Below are 20856 nucleotides of genomic sequence, written 5' to 3'. Positions count from 1 at the left end.
AATATCGAGAACATGTTTATTTTCTTCACGACTCATCTTACTGTATTTACAATATGTAAACGATAACGAGACACCAACTCAAATTAGACATGCTCATGTAATCATAACCAGCCAAAATGATTCAAGTATACACAATTTCAAACAGTCTGACCGGAATTTACTTTAACTTTGGAAAAACAGTTTTACAGACGTCACCCAGTACTGACATTCATGAGTAATTTTCGGTCAAATAAATTTGAGACATAAAAATGTGATTGCATCAAAACATACTATAAAACATAATAAATATTGTTCATGTATCTTCTTACAAAAACTTTTTACACTGACAATGTTTTAGATCTTTTTCATAAATCACACTTATTTTTTCTTAGACCTATACAATGTGGGATGAAAAACATAACCACTGACATGAAGTAAATGCAATGATGCAAAACCCAGAAAACTTCTGATGCCACCAAGATAATTGAGAATCAGTTATTCAAGGCTGTTTCAACATCTCACATGTTGTGGTGATTAAAAAAATACAGCCTTTAAGCATTTGAGAGCAGCAATGAACCTTTTTAGTGTAACAAAGATACTGCAGTTTGTTACAATCTTGTTCAGACAAAAAATTAAGTGACAACAAAACAACAGTATGAAAACAGAGAATCACATTTGATTTGTTATTTACAAATAAGTTCACAAGATGAAGGCGTAAGAACATCAAAACTAACAAAAATGTTTGCCATGCATTTAGGAATGGAAACCGAAAGTGAAGGGTCACAGAGCAGGCACTGAAACTCCAAATGTGACACATCAAGGTCCACAGCAGTCTTGGAATATATGCCACGATGTGGAGTAACAGTTATGTCACAGTAAGCCCAACACTGTCCTTGCTCTTGTCGATATATGTGGGAGAGTTGCTTTTGTCGGATATGGTTGATGAGGAGGAGGGTACGACTGCTCCTGCTGGGGCATTCAGAGTTTGTGTGACTGGGGAATTGCCTGTCGATTTGCCCAAAGTGTCCGGGTTGGGCTCAACCTCTGGTTCTTGTTGCGAAGCTGAAGCTGAAGGATCAAGAAAAACACAACGTATCAACAGAAGGATCCACACTGTAAATATGTTTTGGGCTTTGAGTCAGACAATATATGAAGATGATGAACTTTATTTTGCCGAAAGTTAATTCACCTGACAGGAATGGAAATTGACTTTTTACCTGACTGCGTGCAAGACTTCATGTGTTCTGGCCAGTGGGCTTGCTGGCAGGGGTAATCGCAGTAACTGGTGTTCCAACAACAGTAGAAAATGGCTTCCTTCCTGCAGTTGGCGCACCACTGTTTTTTTTTGGTCTCATCGACAGCCTGCTGCTTTTCCAATTCCATCTGCTTTTTCACCTCCGCGACCAACCTCTCCCTCTCCTGCTCCAGACTCTGCCTCATCTCTGCCATCGTCAGTTCTATGTGATGGTTGCATGACAACAAAGAAATGATATGTACACTCAGAAAACATCTAATTCTTTCAGAATCAAAAGAAGGTTTACAACGATGCGAAATTCCCATATATGCAATCTTACATTGTATACTTTCATATTTGGAGATTTAGTCAGCATAACTATTACAAGATAAAAAAATACACTGGTCAATAGCAAATATTAATTAGAGATGGAAAGTTTACTTGCATGTCTGATTATGAAAAATATACAGTAAAAATTTGTTTAGCAATGTTATTTATATGTAATAGCTAAACAGCACAGTGTTGTACAACCCCTGAAGCAAGAAACATACCCAGATTGTGCTTCATCTCGGACAACTCTTGTTGATGCAACCACTGAAGTTTCTCAATCTCTATCCTCAACCGTCGAATCTTTGGAACAACAAAACAAGTTAATAATGAACTGTTGTAAGGTGTGATCAAGGGAAATCAAAGAAACATTCACCTCTGCTATTGTATTTCCTGAAGTGTTTTTTGAAAGGTCATTGTAGATTTCAGTCATTGTTCCTTTGATTGAGTCCATAATCTGGAACGGTTTGTCAGATCTTGTCAATGATTTTAAACATGTGAAGTAAATGTGTGTAAAATAAATCAAACAAAATAGGCATTAAGACCTTTTCGCAGTATAGAACTGCAGTTAGTCTGCATTAAGGACTTACTTTGTTTGTGTATCTGGCTATATCTGCAGCTGCATCTGCAGAAGCAGTCGGGATTGGCAAGTCTCCTGACAAGTAGGAGGATGAGCTACTTGATGCTGAAGCACCCTGAGGAGAGTCTTTCAATTGAACTAGATGGGATGAAGAGTAATAGAAATATGTTAAATGTGTTCACAAAAAAATTCAGATTAATATTTTGTGCATTTATAAGCACCTTTGGCTGCTTGTCTGGTCTGGTAGCGGGTACTTGAAGAATTCTGCTGAGATTGACTTTGTGTCTGCACCTGCCCTTGTAACTGTGCCGTCGTCTGCTCCGCCTGTTGCTGCTTTTGCACGTGAGCCTTCTGACAGGACGTCTGCAATTTGGTGGGGTTCCAAACAACTGCTCGCTGCACAGCCTGCACTGTTTCTTTGGGCAGCAGAGGGCGTTGTTTCTTCACTGCTGGCGAGGTTGACGTAACAGACGTGGAGGGTGTGCTTGAAGTGCTGCTGAGTGTTGAGGCAGCACCAGGCTGACTCGAAGCGGCAGTGGGAACGGGGTTGGGTGCAGTTGTAGAAGGCTGCAAGGCATTTTTCAAGGTGGATGCGGCTGGCGCAACAGCTGTAGTGGAATTGGTTACTTTACCTGAGAAAAAGGAAATATTGAGAGATACACTGTAAAGAACTCATCTGTAAAACAACAGCTAATTACTGGCAGCGGGGACGCCAGTATTTAATTTTCTTTTATGATGCACCTACTGCAATTTATTCTAATATTATAGTATTGTATTTTGAATTACAGTATATTACCATTGGGTGGCGTGGTAATTTATTTTAACTGTATACTACTGTATTTTGGATTACAGTATATGACAGTAGGATAACTGCATTATGGTACTTTTACAGTACATGCCAGTTTGGACATTAAACCTGACATTTTATGATAATGCATCGTATTCAGCACTGTGTCGCTTTTCTGTCACACACTGAAAGTGCTCACAATGGATATGGATTTATTCGCTCATTCACACCCCATAAATTTATAGCAATCCATAGTTTTGGATTGTTAAATTATAGTTATATATTGTTGTTGTTAACTGACTGATTTAACTGTTAATTTCCACGTTGTGGAAAAATATTTAACTGTATTTGACAATTATTCTACCAAAGAGTAAGATACTGTTGTAACTTCACCGTAAATATACAGAATTTCATGACAGTATAGGAGTGAAATGTAATGATAATTTCCTCTCCAATAGCAATCGTCTTACCCTCCAATTTGGCAGCATTGGTCTCTTTGGAGGTTTTGGAACTCGTGTCTTTTCTTGACCTCTTAGAGTCACGGGCTCCGTGTTCATCTCCGAGGTCAATCACCAGCTCTCTTTCAGAATCAGAGTCTTGCTCTGCTGCTGATGCTGCATGAGGCGTTTTCCCCTCCTCTGAGGTCTTTGGCTTGTCAGTGAGGGGTTGAGACTGGGTCAATCTGGGCTTTTCTTGAACGGCCTCTTCTTGGGCATTGCTACCCTGCTTCTCTTTGATCTGGGTTGCAGGGGTGGATTTTTCCACCATACCTTCAATAGAATCCTTATTCTCTGCTTCTGCATTTGCTCTGGGCCGCTTTCGATCTACTCTGACCTTTTCATCCTGTCCAGAGCTCTGTGGCTTGTGTTCCTCGTCACTGGCATATTCGCTATCACTAGAGTCCGATTTATCAGATTCTTCTGTGTCACTGTGATCCACACCTTTATATACGTCTTCAGAAATTTCATCTATCCCTGCAAAAGAGGAAAGGGTTGAAGTAAATAAAAAAATCCAAGGTTGCACAGTTGGTAACTATAGAAGATAAAAATAAATAAATAAATCATAGTCATACATTTAGTTATCGACAGATAGCGGGGTTCCGTTCCAATGGTGGCAACATAACCCGAATTTGCTTGCAATACATTACAACCATTAATCTACACAAATGCAGCAATAAAGTCATAATAACATGAAAAAAAGTAATGAAAACACTTCCAGACCGTAAATGTAAAACAACAACATGAAAATCTGCTTTGAAGGTTACATTTGATTGGTCAAAATCAAAGCACACAATTCCATGGATAACACATTGCACATCTTTGTGATATGCAAATTACACAGGCCATTATCGCAATGACGATATTTTTGGGAGATATTGTGCAGTCCTACTATACATTTTAAAGAGGGACAAAATACTTTACATAGTTTTGACCCCAAAACAGCGATGTGGAATCACTTATTCAGAGACTTGGAGATATTGCCCTAAATTACTACATGCTGTTCCTTTGAACAAACTGATTTTAGAAGTATATAAAGCAAGTCATACTCATGTGTTTGTAATTACCAAGCTGAGCCTTGCAGCTTTCAATAGTCTTGTCGAGACTCCTGATGGGTCTCTTTGGCGTGGGGAGGGTAGCTGACCCCGATTGTTGCTGTTGCTGCTGCTGCTGCTGCACACTCTCGCTCAACTCTCTCAGATCCATCTCAGCTTTCACTCGATCTGAACAGAAAATGGAAAAATCTCTAATTGGGTGGACTGAGGACATTTGAGAGTTTGTAATCATGAGACAATTTTGTGGTGCTGACCGAGGTTGAGATTGAGGATGCCACCCGTGGATGCGGGCCTCTCTTGCTTGGACACCAAGCTCGGGTTGAGTGGCTTTGGACTGCCTGTCAAGCTGCCTGCTGGACCGACCTTTCCTGAGAGAGGAGATGCTGAAATTACAACAAAATATCTGTTAACAATTTCACTTCACTTTTCTATGTATTTGATTAAAATGGGAAATGTGGAACCAGAGAAGAGGACTTACCTGTGAAGTCCATGGATTCCTCTCCAGTGCTGTAGTGAAAGGCAGAATTTCTACCGGCCTTTTCCATCTCCTGCTCTCCGTCGGAGCCCGTGTGAACCGAAGAGTTTGTACTCATCGGGGACCGAGGCATGTCCGTCATGGAGACTCTCCGATTCAGACCACTGGGTGTGGAACTCTTACTAAGAACCATCTTTGGAGATGCATTTAAGTCAAAATTAAAGCGGAGTTTATCGGGTTTCTCCGTTTTTACTGTACCAGCACTAGGGTTGGAAGGATCCAGCAACATTTGAAGCTGGTTGTTGGGTGTGTAAGGGGTTCGAAATGGCGCATAGTTAAAAACTCCAAATTTCTTACGAATATTTTCTACATAAACCTCCATTTCTTGCATGGCACTGTTGAAAATGCTCTTTGTCTTCTTGACAGAGAAAGGGATCTCTTTGGACATGAGGTAGCAGTTATTGATGGGAACCCAAGCTCTGCGCAGAAAAGTCGGGTAAATTTCATGAGGATACAAGTGGACACAACTTGACAAGGTTTTGCTGCGCCGTACTGAAATTCAAGCAACATACTCATCTCTGGAGTTGAGCTCACCTGTCATGCTGTCCAAAGAACCGTGCATCTACCTGCCCGTCTTTTTCACGAAGAGCTTTTGCTGGCCAGAAGGGAAATCCTTTGAGCTTGGCCCAGACCAGTGTATGAGGCTGACTCTGTTGGTGTAAAAAGAAATAAAATAAAATAATTCAAATTCAAGATTAAGCACACACCTATTTGAAAAATCATGCTAATAACGTACACATGGCTCACAGAACCAGTTGTCCCTTTTTTGGCACGAAGACAAGTAGCACTCAGGGCATACTTCAATCTCATTCATCTAAAAAAGCAAAACACAGAGAAAGACGAACATGACATTTTTTACATGAATTACAAAGCCTCAAGTGATTATTCAAATTGAAATAAAGCATATTTACTTCGTGCTCACATATCTTGACAATAACTTTTGCAGTTGCTGTTAATTTGTGATTTCCTGGAATGAATTAACAAGCACAGAGTGTTATTTTTCCATTCTTCCTTTGGAAATAGGTTTGCATGAACACGTCAGTGGTCTACCTCCATTATAAATGATGCAGTTGTGTAAGATCCACTTCATATCAGCCAGAAAGGCTTCAGTGCAGCCATACATTTTCTTCTTGATATTCTGTTTTGAAACAGGGAGGGTGAATGTTTCAATATTCTATTTAAGCTGGTAACTTCTCTGATAATTCAATACATACCTGTCAACTCATATGGTTTAGCCATAGTTCATTAGGATTTTGTGGTGAATCTTACGTATATGGCAGTATCGCACAAATCATACGGATTCTGAAAATGCCCCCCCCCCCACCTTCTCACCTAACAGGTACCGGTAGTTCTGTTTGCTTTTGCCCAGAATGGTGCTAGTCTACTCGAATGCTTTCACTTCCGGTAAATTTCCAGTAAATCACATGGTTCCTAGTTGAAAACAGCAGAGTATTCATTGCATACTTCGGTTAATTGAAAGATGGTTGTTGTTGTTTTTTTTTCTCTTTCTCCTTTCTTCTTTCTACATACATTCTTGCTGCTGGAGGCTGTAAATTTTCCCATTGTGGGACGAATAAAGGATATCTTATCTTAGTGTACAAGCAAGTTCTACAAGGAAACAAATTTCATGTTTTTTTTTCTGCCGTTATTTTGACATATAAAATGCTTTGGTATGTTATAAGGATTTTTTTCTTTATAAGGATTTTTTGGGGGGTAGTTTATACAGGTTGGCGCTCCGAAAAGTTGACAGGTATGTCAATAAAATATTACCTTCTCTAAAGTAGACAAGTCCATGGGGTGAAAAATGTACTCAGCATAGTCAGGATGCTGTTCCAAGGACACGGGTTTCTGGAAGGGCTCTGTCTGCTCAGTATAAGGACATAAGGGAAAATTATTGCAATGGAAAGAGTTTGGATGTGTTATTTCAGGCTTTTAATTCCTGTGTTGTGAAAACATTTTGATTGATGACTTACCCCAGGTTGCTTAATCTTTTGGAGTGCAAATTTGAGTAAGTAAGAGAGTTGGTCGATATTCAACATAGTCATTGCTTTGCTCTGTGTTTCAATGCATTCAGCAACTGTTATTTTCTGCAACAACAAGAAACATTTTATGAATGACTTAATGATTTATGAATTAACAAGCTACGACTGGCCTCTTCAATAGCTGATTGAAAATCTATACATTGTATTTCCTTACTGTTTGAGTAGCTGTACAAAATGGCAAATGTTGGAAATGAGATGGTCATTGAAAAGCTTGTGCGTATGTTTCCCAAAATAAAAAGACAGTTACAGGTTGTGTGCAACACATAGGGAGCAATTTACTAAAGCCACTTGGACACCACAGCAAAGAGCCTGACATCCGTGACTAGCGTCAATTACATTCGTTCCACTAGGTACAAAATTAGAGGTGCAGAAATCCAATACTTACAGAGACATTATATATATATATATATATATCATGCAGCATATTTGACAATAAAGTTGTATCCAATCCAATATACTGGTATATATACTGTGTATATCTATATATATAATTGCATTCATGCCAAAAAGCAAAAAATTAGAAATGAAACTGATTAATTGTCCCATCCATGGAATAAATCCTACACTCAGATACTGTAATTTCTGTACACACACACACACACACACACACACACACACGTACGCACTATGGCTGAGCGATTCCTCTAAAAGTAATCGTCATTTCAATTTCAGCTTTTTAGATCATAAAAACATAAAAAAAATCGAAGAAAAACGATGAATGTGCAGAACAGCGCTGTTTTTGCATGCTCTGAATTGTCAACGCACCCGAAAGGCACCATGTTGCTTGTGAAGCTGTTTAATGAAGTCTCAGATGGACTTAAACGCAAAACAAAAAGAATTACATATATAACTTTGATCCGGGTTTTCTAATCATTTTTTAAATCTTTTTTTTTCCCACATGGTAATTTTAGAAACCATTTTTTTCTTTACTTTTAAAGTTTTCTGTTAATGTGTTTAAATGTAATCATTATATGTTCTTTTAGTAGTTTTGGAAAGCTACTTTTGTTTCCTCTGCTTTGCTTATGCATATATACAAATATACGTTGTTTTAAAAACATTGCAAGTGCTAATGCCAGTAGGCAATGTAAATTCCTTTTGACGGGCTAATACAAAATTACCATTGAGTTCTGGGAGTGGTATTCCTTCAAATATGGAATATCCATGCACAAACGCTGTAGTAAGACATACAGACAAGTAATATAAGCATACACAAAGGTATGTATTATTCATAATCTGTGAAGAACAACTTTAATTAACACGGTTCAAATGCAACCTTCTTCTTCTACTCTTCATCTTAGTGTGTACTCCACACTGCCCCTTAGAGGCCAAGGTATACACAGCAGGAATTTATCGTTTTTATTGCTTGTTATCTTAATATATTATTATTTACTTTGTTACTAATCGATTATGTGGTTGTTCTTTAAAATTATATTTAGAGTTTTGGTATTGAATAAATTGTGAGTTTTAAAATATATGTGATGTTTGTTCATAGTGATTTTAATATCAATACAAAACATAATAAATTAGTCCCATAATCACAGAGCCCTACCATACGCCGCACACGCGCGCACACGCGCACACGCACACGCGCGCACACGCACACGCACACACATTCACTATCCAGTGAGATACCTCACACTCGGGACAGAACCAGTCGCCCTCAGGCTCAGCTGGTAGTTTGAGGCACTTGGCGTGGTACACCCTGGGGCAGAGCTCACAGCAGAGCACCTGGCCCTCGCGGTGGCACAGCCAGCAGTAGAAGTCATTCCTGCCGTCCTGCGGTACAACATCAACAGGGTCTGTGGTGAGTGCTGGCTGCTTCATATAGTAAAAGGGACCATGTCTTAGCTCTGACTGAAATGCAGGCAAGAGAAAAAGGGGGCAAGTTTCAAAAAACACGCAGGAACAAAAAAAGATGCAGTGCAACAAAAATAAGGCAACAATACAGTGGGGTAGGCCGGTAAGCATGGACATAAGAAACTCTAAACAAGCTAATATCAAAAACTGATCATGTGACACTTTCACCTGTGGTTCAAAGACAACTGGTTTAACAAGTTTAAGCATTGAGCAATTCAAATTAATGTTAATCTTTTTACATTAGCAAATAGCACAGCTCCTAACTTACTGAATCTACTAGATGCCGGCTAAAACAAGTTGTTTTGAAATAATCATGTTTTTATTGTCGTTGCTACGATCATACCAAGATCCAGCATGTAGAAAAAGATACACTTCTAGGTCGTGCTTGAACCAAAGTTGATGTCACATGTCAAAAAAGTCTTCAAAACCACCAAGTGCAAATTATATTATACTGTATAAGTAGAAATACACTTTGCATTAACCATGCATTCTTCAAATCAGACTAACCAGAATATAAAGTTTCTTTTTCTACAAGCACATTGTGTCCAAGTTCAAGCTTGCAATATAAGTCACACTCAAAACCACCGGGCACTCATTACATACAGTACATGTGCCAATTAAAAAAAAAAAGTTATGAATTGAGTTTACGGGATGCAGTTCCTTATTCTTCAGTTGAATCGCGGAAGCAGCAACTCATTTTCAAAAAATACCAAACTGATGATGTCAAACCTGAGAATTTCACTCAATACAGCAGATTCTGAAACAGTTGGTCCCGTTACCTGGTCTTTGCTTGAGGTCATGGCCCCAGGCTTCTTCTTTTTCTTGAGTGGACTGGAGGAGGTGTCAGATGGAGAGTGTCCATTGGACGAGTGGGTAGGACTGGACACCCTCCTCTTTTGTGGTGCCAAAGAGCGTTCTGCCGACCCCGGTGGATCGGGGGCTACATATAGACGCACAAACAGGTCATCATACATGACAGAGCTTGTATGGGGCTCAAGGACTGGGTTAGCAATAAACCGTCATTTTACTTTTTTGAAAGTTCCCAAAGCACACAGAATGGTGACAACAATAAAGATACCATTGACATCACTATAATTAGTGCACAACTGCATTTTGTGTAACACAAAAACGTATCACCATCACGGTGACAGAAGTAATGCTCAAGTATGGCAATTTCGGAGTACACCGTTACATTAATGTATATCGTAATTTGTGGACACAGAATCTGCAAGGTTCTTAGCCTGGATTTAGATTACCGTATTTTCACGACTATAAGGCGCCATTAAAAGTCTTAAATTTTCTCCAAAATGGACAGGACGCCTTAGGGTGCGGAGCGTCCTTTATATGCGCCGAGTTCCAAAATCTGACTGACAGCCGACACGCTGTTTATATAGAGAAAAGGCGGAAGTGACTGTGGCCAGGCATGCGGGAAAGAAGTCGGACAATCAGGGAAGGGTGGGCATGTATATATACATATATGGAGAGGGAGAGAGAGAGAGAGGGAGAGAGAGGACAGGCAAGCTAGTACGCCAATGGTGAAGGGTGGGTGTGTAAGTGGACGCTAAAGGGACGCCTCAAGCCAGTACCAACACTTGTATAGAGTGTGGCAATGTGCATTGTTGCAAAACAACTCCGGTTTTGGTTTCTAAGAACCCCTGAAAATAAATTCGACAAAAAGACACGCCTACGAAGCTCAGTTCAAACTTAAAGCCACCGGTTATGCTTTTGGCATGCATGCCCATCTCACAGCAGCGGTGAAAAAACAAGTGAAGCAAATGAACTCTGAGCTTGCCGTTATTCCCGGAGGCTTGACTAAAGAACTCCAACCGCTGGACATTGGCATCAACCGGGCGTTCAAAGTAAAGTTGCAAACGGCATGGGAACAATGGATGATCGGTGGCAAACACAACTTTACAAAGAGTGAGAGGCAGCGCTTGGCGAGTTACGCCACAATACGCAACAACGAGAGGGAACGCGGCGTTTTTGATGGATTACGGTACTTGCACAATTGTTCAATTCTTTCTACACACACACGCGCTGCCACCATGTTTTGCTCTGTTCTTTACTTTCAAATGTGGGAAAGCTTCACACGAGAGAAATGTTGACTTTGCTGTTGCTACTCCTTCTTTCCGCTCGGCAATGCGTAGCAACTCACACTAGCATGTGATGCATTCAATGACAACTGAGATGTGCAGTCCTCTGCTTCTGATACAGAGGATGAGGACTTTGATGGATTTCTGGGTAATGATTGATCGAAAAACGTGAGAACATTGTACGATGGCTAAATAAAATACACCCAAACTCAGTTCTGCTTTCGTTGCCTTTTTAAAAACGTGTTTTTATCTTATCTGTATGTCTTGGCATGCTAACGTATGCTTCAAGCTAACGTGTTAGAGTGCGCGCATGCATGCCGTATGTTTAAGCTGGCGTATGTTTTACCACTGTAAAACTGCGGCCATTCGTACGATGCGTCCTGTGTATGTGTAAAATACAGAAATGTCACGCATTACTGAGACTGCGGCCATTAGTACGATGCGTCGAATAGTCGTGAAAATACGGTATGTTTTGAGTGACACAATTTCGATATGGTCGTGGCAGTAGAGAAAAATAAAACGTGAACTATCCTCCGATCAAAATCAGGCCTCATCCAAACTTGGACACAAATACAAACGAAATTGGATAAATTGGATAGCTGTCAAAGCAGTGTAAATGGATAGATTGGATATATGAGGTGTGTCAGGAAAGATATACAGTCAAATCTTGGTTTTGGAATGTCTCTGTTCTCGTCCAATTCGGTTTTCGACCAAAAATTTCGAGTTTTTAGTGCCTCGGATGACGAACACATTTCGGTTCTCGAACAAACTGAGCACACTTGAATGCACCATTTATACAATACAATACAATACATGCTGATTTATATTTGACTCCTCTCGCCTTCCTTACACGAGGAAGTGACTTTAAAAAGAGGGTGGTTTCGGTTTTCGAACAGCCTTCTGGAACGTGAGAGAAAAGGCGAGAGTTGTGCCAGGACAACTTGAGGCTGCCTCACTGTTCAGAACAGCCTGAGCATCTGACAGTTCCAGGCCGATAAGAACATCCCCACACTGAAGCACCCTCTGTAATTATACCACCTGGCTCCGTGTGATTTTTTATTTTTTCAAGAAATGAACAACAACAAGCTGGCCAAGATGATGTACAGTAGTTGCTATGGATCCTGAAAGAATCCTTCCAGGCGCACATGAAGGCAGAAGAATGCTGGGGGGGAGTGTTTGACTCAAGGGGAGTTATTTTGTTAGGGGAAACTTGTAGTTTGGATTTGAAGTATATCGTTTGTGACACCAGTCCTGAAACGTATCTGATGCATCCCATACACTGTCAATGCAAGCCTGAAAGCATCAAAATCGGCGATTGGTGACGTATACACACTGATACATACATAAGTCCAGACAAACCAAATGCAACATTTAATGTTTAGATTTTTTTTTGCTGCTGAAGTCTGAATAGTTATCTCCATGTACTTTGGACGTTGGTGCAGACGCTTGGTTTTATGTGACTAGTGAATGGGAATACACTGATTCCAAATATGGGTGAATAGAAATATACATGCGTAGAAACAATCGAATCCAAGCACTACAGTAAATGGGAACTGAGCACTTCGACCCGTCACTTACCTTTGGACCGTGCAGATGCATCCATCCCTTCTACCACATCCGGCTCTGTCTTTATCTCTTCCTCAGCCAGACTACGGACAACAAAGCAAGCAAAGCCAGAGACAAAAAGAGATTCAAACACAAAGTCAGTCAGGGTGTTTCAAAAACCATGGTGGCATTAACAGTAAACAAGTGGAACACCACCTAGGGCACGAGGCTCCCAGAGGATCTGTCAACAGGGACTCAGCAGGTTTCCACTGGTGTACATTCAGTAAATGTCAACATCTTTGAGATATTGCCGAAGGTCAAATCCTTTGCCAGTCATTGGTGACAAATCAGGTGCAATTTGTTCTTTATGCGGAAAGAGAATGGCAACAGTCGCCATTGCAACATTCCTGTCTGCTAAGAACTAGTCCACATTCAGAAAGATAAACATGGCTTGGGCATGACATTGCCCTGTGTCTATCTTTCATAAGCCATTATAGTTCACAGCATTTAAGCTGATTTAACATTGTTTGGTTGACGGTAAAATTCTTTACTTGCGAGCTGGGAAAAAAATACAGTAGTCCATTTAACATGACAAGTTCTTGAAGGACCAGTCATTGGTCCCTAATTTTATGTAACAAACAGCAAGGAGTGTAGATTTCTGTCCCAATTTATCTTCAAACATTTTTAATGGAAGACACACACAGGCCCCATTTAACATGCAGCACATTCAAAGGCTTACTTTCCATTTCCAGATTCCAATTTTTTTTAACTCCTGAGACGGAAAGGACACTAGTAAATGCTACACCGTTTGCACCTTCCCCTTTGACAGAATGAGAGACGGCTTTGCAACATGGATATGATCAGATATAAATCAGCTAGCAGGCCACCCTCTTGACCAATAATATGTTCAGTGGAACTAGTGAGCATGATGAATTTACGGGCCACAAACAAGGTTGACTTGACTTGGCTTGACAAACGAACTATCAAGCACACTTCTTCTATCTGAAAGAAAGGATTTTTTTTGTTTTGTTTTGTCTTGTTTTCTTGTCAATCCAGCAGTATCTGTTCACACATGAAGTTAATCAACTCATTTGTTTACTGCATAGGTGTCAAACTCAAGGCGCAGGAGCCAAATCCAGCCCGCCACATCATTCTATGTGGCCCGCCAAAGCAAATCAGGTGCATCAACTTGACGTTTCTTGCAAAAAAGCCAATTGTCCTCAGTTTTGAAAACGTTGTGATATTGCAAGGATTTATTTGTTTCTATTCCCTCTTTTAGAATAAATGTAGCCTGAGAACAGTTTCCTGGTCTCTGACTTCAAAACTACTGTAGTAATTCATCGATTTGTTGTATGTAATCTGAGGCAACCATACATTTATTTGAAGTCACACTGTGAACGTCGGTCATACTGGCCATCTGAAGGAAACCCTAACGACAACAGAAATGAATTTGACACTGCTGATTTAGTGCGTCCGAATCGACAGTCTAAATTGGAACGGACATTAAAAATGATCTCACCACACATTAAATCCACACTATTCCTTCATCCAGAGTATTAACAGAGGGGTTGACAAGCCAACAAAGAGATTTCCCAATACCAAGACTGCTCTTAACACAACCTGTTATTCATGCAGAAATTCAAAATCAGCTTTTACACTTTTTTTTAAAAGAAACTTGCATCGGCTCCTATCGGTCAGCCATGGGTTGAGCAGTTTCTTTACTGTGGCATATGGATATCTGGTTTCATCCCACCAACGCTCATGCATGCACACACCCAAACACCTCGAGGGCCTTCGTCTTCCGGATTAAGTGAACAAACAAGGCCTATGTGAAAATAAGAAAAGGGTTAGCAGAGTGCTACATGCACCGAAGCACTGAAAAGAGAGAACATTTGCCTTTGCCTGGCGATTCAGTGCTGCTCAACAAAAGGCCTGTGACCCCCACGCACACACACACACACACGTCATAGACATGAAAAGACATTTCTGAAAGAACAAGGAATTTAGGATGTCAAAATGTATGGTGATCCAAAGAGCATTCTCAGATCAGCAGCTATGATCCATCACACGAGCAGGTAAATAAATCCCCGGCTGATTCTGGCATATATTCCACACAGACGCACGTTGAAAAACACACTGACAGAATTCCACTGTGCAAGTCATACCTGATGCATAAAACGGAAACAACCCTGAGCCTGTGCCTTTATATTCCACTCCTGTGAGAGACGAGCAGGGTTCTCTCGTCACAGAAAATGGAGGCCACAGCTTGCTCCCCTCCCCCTCCCCCTCTACCCCATCCCCCACTCCTAGGCTCAGACTCAGACACTGGCACATCCATGCAGAAGGACCATAGAGGTCTGTGGAGATTGCAATCCAAAAAAACCCCTATAAAAGCCAAACACACACACAATAGAATATTTGGCAGATTAGCTTTTAAACAAATATCCCCTCCCTCTCAATTTGGACTTTTTCTCATTGCCTTTGAATGGAGCAGTCTTACAACTATTACTGTGTATTCAAAAGACCAGACAGGCCCTCAAACAGAATCCTATAACTCAAAACACAATGATTATAAACAGAACAACCACATAACCAAATAAGTAGCTTCTCAAAAGAGCAGATTACTCCGTTATGGTGCATACAGGAAGCAAATGGGATTTCTAGCTTTCACGTAAAAACATCCCGACTGCCCTGCGACACAAACCCTATGGGAGATGATCGGGTCTGCGTTATGGAATCTCCTGAAACAAATATCACTTGATTTGCCAAGAGAGACAATGTACAGACGAATGAAACAAGGTATGTATTTAACATATGCAAAAAGAAAAGAATCATTTTACAATGGAGTCATTATAACAACCTGCTTTTTCTAATCAAAATACAAATTCTTTAGCATTGCAGCATCAAAACAAGGCCTCATTAGCAAATAAGCTCCAAGTGTTCTTGAATAAAAGAACAGAATTGACCTGGATTTTGTATAAGGCTGAATCAAAGATGGCTGTGGAATTTTCCAGAAGGGCCTTTTCGTTGCTGCTCTCGCTCCGCTTGTCAATCTTTAACCTCTGCCGCATTTGCAATTGGCTGCAGGGCCAACAGGGTGGAACATTATTGGTCGGCTGAGTTATGCCACACGGATCACAGTGTGCCGGCAGCCCTCTTCAAAAGCTTTTTTTTTTTTTTTTTTTGCTGCAATGCAGAGATTTTTCTTCCTCCCCTCACGCAAGACAGTTCATTTCCCTTCAATGTACCTTGTCCTTCTTGATTATGACAATATAAACCAGAGAGGACATTAAGAGGCCCTCTGTTACCAACACCATAACGTTAGCTATTGCATAAATATAAGTCAATGTCAGCTATTGCATACATATAAGTCAATGTCACATTATGGCAATGGCTGTTTTAGGGGTTGTATGGTAGCTAACACCTTTTCCTCAGCATGCCTCAGCATAATAAGGAAACATTCACTTTGCTGAAGTGATCCACCGTATACTTCTCACAGTCGATGTCAAAAAGAGTACAGTATATTGTTTTACCCTGTCGTTCTGTCTCAAAAAAATACCAAAATACATGACACCTCCTGAAATTTACCACTGCTCATAAATTAGTCACTGTCATAGATTAAAATAATAATACTAAACAACACAACATGTTTTACTGACCTTAAAGACACCCAGAGATTTTCCAGGAAATTAAACCTACATTCACGTTAAATCTGTTTCACTGTGTGAGCATCTGTGTGAGGAGTAAAACCTCAGCCGAGAGATCCCTGAGCACAAAATGGCCACTGTGTGAGGATAAGAGAGGAAGAAGCAGTTTCACAATAGTGCAGTGTAGTCGGTGTTGCCTTGGAATGTAAACTCAAGGCCTGTGGCTGTAAATCAAGGAAACCAGCGTCTTCATCTTATTTTTGAAGTTTGAAGAGGAATAATTGAAAGAGGATACAGCTCCAACTTTAAACATGCCTTGTAGGGGATCCTTTCACATAAATGGAGAGCAAAAAGCAATTCACTGAGTTTTACTTTGTTGCCAAAATATGTACTTTACGTGCCAACGTATGTGGTACACGTATAATAGTTCCGCTTGTGTAATATTCTATCATTAATAAAATAAAAAGATCTGTACTTTTCATCCACTGTAAGCAACTTCTACTCCCAGCGTGTCTCTTCCCTGGCATGACATGACGCAGAGGAAAACAACACAGAGTTAATCACCTGACAAAGAACATACAATAAGCCCTCCCCTCCTATTCCTCCTCCAAAGCCCATCCCCCACTCGTTCTCTGCCAGGCTACAATACAAGGGAAGGAGATGTGGGTGCCATCAAAATCTACAACTTAGTTGCGTTATTAAAAAAAAAAAAAAAAAGGAAAGTGATTTGCCATGGTCCACTTTTCCTTATGTATGTATGGCAGCCTGCATGTCAGGGGCACCCATATGACCCTGAGACAGAGATAGAGAGCAAGGGTGAGAGTTGTTACCCAACCCCCCACCTTCAGCCTCAGCATAGTGAAGCACAGAGGCCTGGCGAGGCCTCCAATCCGCCCCAGCTCCTCCTCCTCCTGCACACTAAACTGATTTCAATGTGAGCACATTCGTCATGAAACCAACAGTCACCACAACAACGAGAAGGAAGTCATGCTGTAACGAGAGAGTTGAGCTAGAATATAAAGACAGAGCTTACCTCTGTGGATGCATGGCTGTCTGACACACTGTTATGTCAACACTTAAAAAACATGGAGGACACTCTCAGTCCTCAGCCGGGGAAGGCTCCTCTCTTCAGGCAAGGCGATCAGGCCCTAGTGTTGTTAGCCAGATCCTTACTGGTTGCCCTGCATGCAGGCAAGATGATACGCAGCATCTGATTGGACGAAACGTTTCCTGAGTAATTATCTTTGTTCAGAGCAGGCAGGGGCAGCAATGTGAGTGTTAGAGACAGAGAAAGAAAAATAAGCAGACTGCTAGGCCCGCGAAAACAATGTAACGTGATTAATATGAACATTTTTTACATACAAACCACACGTCAGCAATTACCCAGAGTAGATCGTAGAAGAAGCTGCCTTTTCTTTTGCCGAAAGAGGAAGAAATGGGAGCACATAGAGGTCGAAGCAAGACACCGTGGTTACTCTGGACAAGCCTGATTTTTTTTCTATGGAGAGGGCCTTTGTTTAAACTCCACCCTCCCTTCTGGCCGTTTTCAGTGAGATGACAGGCTGGAGCTCTTCACCTTTGACAAAAATACAGTCAGAATGATACTGTCAGACAATGCACAAAAACTATACTGGAAAAACAGCTTAAAAGGTTTTTTTTAAAACAACACTCACTAAAGGAATGTTCATGACCTGCTTTTCACTGCTTCTCACTAATCTAATAATATCATAGCCTAATGACAAAATTAACATACAGTCGACCCCCACTATTCGCAGGGTGTGGGGATTGCATATATTTGACCTCAACACATTTCTTCAAACCCCAATATTTTTGAGAAACGCTCATAAACATTTTATTACATTTTACACGAAATATGCGGGTAAAATGAGGGATCCACCCCAAACAATAGTAAAACTTTTTTTTTTAAGTGGGGAAAAGAAATCTGTGATTTTGCAGGTGCTGAACTGCGACTATGCGGGGGTCGGCAACACAAGGCTCTCGAGCCCCGGAGTGGCACCCTAGAGCTTTTTCAAACATGTTTGAAAATGGAAAAGATGGGAGGGAAATATGTTTTTTTTTGTTTTAATATGGTTTCTGTCAGAGGACAATCATGACACAAACATTATTCACATTTTCCGATGCTGTAAAAATGTGTCAAATAAATATTTAATGTCAAAATGTCAGAAACGAATTATTTGCGTCATAGCCTGCAACAAATGTTTCTATTAGCAGGGCGGGATGCCAGTCAGGGGGCTGTTGTTAAAATATATATATATATATATATATATATATATATATATATATATATATATAAAAATTTGAATTGAAAAGATTTCTCTGGATCATGGTATCGGAGCCATGAATGATAAAAAGTAAGCAGAGGCCATCAGGGCAGACTTCGCAGCGAAATGTTAACCTATCCTCTGTCAGTCACAATTCACGATACTATTTTCGAGATAATATTTTCTGACTTGTCGATGCAAACAGTGAAGTTTGTGCTTTGAGAGGCACTAATAACATGTTTTTGCTAAAAAAATAATAATAATAATAATACAAGTTGGTAGTAACAGTGGCAATGTAAGACGGCTGTGCTCCGGCTTTAGCCACGAAGGGCCTCTGGATAGTCCAATCGTATACGAGCCCGTGCATGCAGCTGGTTAACGTGCTTCCTTTTTTTCCTCTGTTACAATTTAATTGCACAGATAAGGGTTTGTCCAAAAAAAATCTAATAAATAAAGAACAGTAACCTGTACCAAAAATAACATGGTCAAGAGACATGCACACATACTTGCTCAAACAAAACCCATATAATAATAATTGGTAAATGCACGACAATCATTTCGAGCTGCATGCCGAGACTAAATCTAGGCTAACGTCCATGCTTACCATTACCTCTGACGGGGACAGTTGCCCATGCTAACATGGCTGCCACAAATGTCCACACACTGCCTTTGATGGGAAAATCACGCCTGCTCTATTCTACTGTTTATCCGTGAGAACAGCGGCACATGATAGATAGATAGATAGATAGATAGATAGATAGATAGATAGATAGATAGATAGATAGATAGATAGATAGATAACAATTTTTGAACAGATCATGTCAGTTACAGATGTAACAAAGATTTAAATTTAACACCTGAATATTGTTACTACATTTCCAACATCTGCAGAATCTCATCTCTGACCATGCCTGTCAAAAGGACCCTGCTCTGTGACATTTCTACCAGCACTCTTGCTCCTGTGTGTGTGTGTTATGTCAATAAAATGTGAACTAAGAAAACAATGTGCGATTGATTTCAAATCAGTTATTAATTGATCTATTAAGTATTTGGCGTTTTACCATGAACATGCAAAACTCGTAGCCATCGGATGTAAAGTTAAACTGTGTGGCTCTCATTATATAATGTGTGGTGGTATCATGTGAAATATTTTGACTCTATGGTGGAAGATCATTGCCTTTGACTAACATTTGTATCCATTATATGATGTATTTATTCAGTAGTAATATTTGATATACTTAAATTAGGTAGGTTACGAATAAGAAATATTCAGTTTGTTTCTGTGCATGTTGTGCATGGGAATAGGGTGTGTTTTGAATTGATAACAAATACGTCTGAACGAACTGAATGACAAATGAAAACGACAAACTTGAAGTAGCAAGAGAAGTGAATGGCTCACGGGGGGCCCTCGGACCCTCAAAACCTACAATTATAAATATCACGATATACCGACTTAATTAGATGCGAACGCTACATCCAGATTATCACAATCTGAAAAAGCATGAAGCTGTCGTTCATGATTTAAAGTCAAGTGAATCTAATCGTCTTACAGAGAATGAAAGCAGCAGTTGAGGTGGAGTCGTTTCCGTGGTCGGACGCACACTGACACCTACCAACCAAAACAAGAAGGACAATCTTAGGCGGGGTAAAATCAAGCTACGTTTTATAGTACAGCCTTACAACATTTCAAATGCATGGCAATGGATACCAACAATACCACACAACCAGTTAAAGTTATTAAAAGTAGTGAAAATAATTACCTGAGTACTGCTATCTGCCCCTCCGCTGTCTACCTGATAGCCAGGATTCGAGCATATAGATTGGATGGCAGATAGATGAGACTCTGCTTCCTAAGATCACCTGGCTGTGTTGGCAAAACACATGGGAGATATTCAGAATCAGCAAACTAATAAAGGTGAAAATACGCACACACAAAAAAACAACAGGTAAACGGGATGGCTTTGGCTTTCTCGGTGGTGGTAGACTTCAATCTTTGACGCATCCACAGCACCTCCACCTGGTGGGACCACTACCATAACACGCATCCATCGATGGATCATTTGAGATTTTTCATAGATCTGTTTCGTTTTCTCAAAAACGTTAAATACTGACCAAATCAGTACAGGTATTCCCAATTCTTTACGAAGTTCATGCAAATGCGAACTAAAGCCAGATGTTTCGATTGAGTTTGGTTGTTTCTGATGCAGTTCTTGGATGTTGTGATACTTAAGGTTGCCTGTCAGGCACAGAATGCGTTCTATTTCACCGGGTGTGTACATTTGATAGGGCGATACATTAGCAGTCTTGACATTTGCACGTCGTAAGCAACACTAAATCATGAAAAAAAAACACGACAAACCTGTAAACATGCTTGTATATTCATCCAAGATATTCGA

General features: G+C 40.3%; 1 protein-coding gene across 6 annotated transcripts; it reads right to left on the bottom strand.

Annotated features, from left to right (window-relative positions):
• Nucleotides 1-2: 2 nt before the first annotated feature.
• Nucleotides 3-20800, bottom strand: LOC127595516 (protein kinase C-binding protein 1-like). 6 transcript variants are annotated; one of them, XM_052057086.1, is made up of 23 exons: nucleotides 20221-20789; nucleotides 20011-20069; nucleotides 17541-17754; nucleotides 17212-17388; nucleotides 12565-12635; nucleotides 9673-9833; nucleotides 8669-8890; nucleotides 6968-7081; nucleotides 6765-6857; nucleotides 6045-6132; nucleotides 5906-5961; nucleotides 5731-5808; nucleotides 5529-5644; nucleotides 4938-5413; nucleotides 4714-4842; nucleotides 4454-4627; nucleotides 3378-3881; nucleotides 2342-2752; nucleotides 2131-2258; nucleotides 1917-1997; nucleotides 1765-1843; nucleotides 1197-1436; nucleotides 3-1047 (listed from the first exon to the last, which is right to left on the bottom strand). In XM_052057086.1, exons 4-23 carry the CDS (start codon nucleotides 17223-17225, stop codon nucleotides 845-847), a joined length of 3438 nt encoding a protein of 1145 aa, XP_051913046.1. In that variant the 5' UTR covers nucleotides 17226-17388; nucleotides 17541-17754; nucleotides 20011-20069; nucleotides 20221-20789; the 3' UTR covers nucleotides 3-844. The 6 variants fall into 6 exon arrangements, 5 of the variants coding, with proteins under 5 accessions (XP_051913046.1, XP_051913048.1, XP_051913047.1 ...); XM_052057088.1 differs by having other exon boundaries at nucleotides 8669-8812; XM_052057087.1 differs by having other exon boundaries at nucleotides 4472-4627; nucleotides 20221-20787.
• Between the last annotated feature and the right edge of the window lie 56 nt (nucleotides 20801-20856).

Source organism: Hippocampus zosterae, chromosome 2, assembly GCF_025434085.1.
Source record: "Hippocampus zosterae strain Florida chromosome 2, ASM2543408v3, whole genome shotgun sequence".
NCBI lineage: Eukaryota > Metazoa > Chordata > Actinopteri > Syngnathiformes > Syngnathidae > Hippocampus > Hippocampus zosterae.
The sequence above is the reverse complement of the archived record's forward strand: the minus strand, read 5'-3'. Positions and strand labels throughout refer to the sequence as shown.